Here is a 1,409-nt window from a genome sequence, read left to right as displayed (position 1 = left end):
CTCCTCCTCCTCCTCCTCCTCCTTCTCATCATCCTCCTCCTCCCTTCCACTTTCCTGTCGTGTCTTCGTCATTATCGTCGGCGTTCCTCCATATCCATAACGTCCTCCTCCTCCCCCTCCTCTCACCTTCTTCTTTTTGTTGTTGTTGTTGTTGTTGTTGTTGTTGTTGTTGTTGTTGTTGTTGTTATTTCAATTTTTGGATACGACGATCTTGGATAACTTACATTAATTAGTTATCGATGAATGGGTTCAGATGTCGATACTTATTGTAATGTATTTCAACTAAAAGAATTTTAAATTAGTGGTGAATTTTGTCCCCCCCCCCCCCCGGCCCCGCCTCCCATAATATATGTTTTGTTAGTACCAGTGTCTCTATAGTTGCAGCTAGGTGCTTTTGCTTTTGCACAAGACCCATGTTCGATTTCCGGGTGTTGAGAATGTTTCCTTTAATCGAGTTTCTCGATCTTTATGCTGAGATGCTGTATCTCTTTGGGCCAAGATTGGCTCTGACAGGCGTAGTCAGAGGCCTGCCTCCTAAATTATTTGACTTGTGTCGATGGGGAGACGTAAACACACCTACACGTTTTTAAAAAGTGTAATTCTTTTGTTCATCTTTTCTAGGGAGACTCTGGCGGTCCTCTGGTGTGCCAGGAGGCAGATGGGCGATACTACCAATACGGTATCGTCTCTGCTGGAATCAAGTTCAACTGTGGGATTTTCCCGGGTATCTACACAAGGGTCAGCACCTACCTCCCCTGGATTGAAAGTCATCGCAATTAGAGTTTGAAACTGTTGCCATCATCCTGTGTTGTTGATTTTTTGTTTTAGTTTAGTTTTACCAAGAGTTTTACAGCATTTGCAACACAATGAGGTCTCTAAGTACCGAATATTATAGGTGTCATATAAGGGTAACAAACACTAAAACGGAGGACAGATCGAGACGACAGATGTTTGATAGGAAAGAAGAAGCACATCATACCGGCACTGCCGCCTACCACCCGTGTTTTTGTTTCTGTAAAAAAAAAAATAGAAGAAAAGAAAATCATGTATCTTTATCTCTCCGTACGTGTTTTTGTGATTAAAAATAAATGAAGTACTATACCATTGCATGACGTGTAGCCTTTATCTGATAAATGTCATGTACAAGTGTAATACAATTGAAATCACAACACCTAAGCTTCTTCTAAATGGCTTCTAGAGAAAACGAGAAATAGGGCATAACTTTCCGACTAGAAAATTGATTGCAGCAACTTCAGTCTGAAATAAAACGTGATATAAGTATACAGTAACACTGTCTTTTTGTTTCATTCTTTAACGTGTCCTAAAGTATGAGAAACTGCGGAAGTTGAAAAAAAAATCCGTCTGTGTACAGAGGTAGAGAGGGGAGGGAGAGGGAGGTTGGGAGAGAC

The 1,409-nt window shown here is 41.0% G+C and overlaps 1 protein-coding gene across 1 annotated transcript in view; it reads left to right on the top strand.

The window, feature by feature from the left end:
* The window catches only part of LOC106012959 (chymotrypsin-like protease CTRL-1), a gene marked incomplete in the record, with an annotated part of 6,943 nt that extends 5,654 nt beyond the window's left edge, over positions 1 to 1,289 (top strand). The window contains 1 exon segment of the mRNA XM_013087403.1: positions 622 to 1,289. Within this exon segment, the coding sequence (XP_012942857.1) occupies positions 622 to 780 (159 nt within the window).
* Between the last annotated feature and the right edge of the window lie 120 nt (positions 1,290 to 1,409).

Source organism: Aplysia californica, unplaced genomic scaffold, assembly GCF_000002075.1.
Source record: "Aplysia californica isolate F4 #8 unplaced genomic scaffold, AplCal3.0 scaffold00584, whole genome shotgun sequence".
Taxonomy (NCBI): domain Eukaryota; kingdom Metazoa; phylum Mollusca; class Gastropoda; order Aplysiida; family Aplysiidae; genus Aplysia; species Aplysia californica.
Note: the sequence above shows the minus strand (reverse complement) of the source record. Positions and strands in the feature narration are given on the sequence as shown.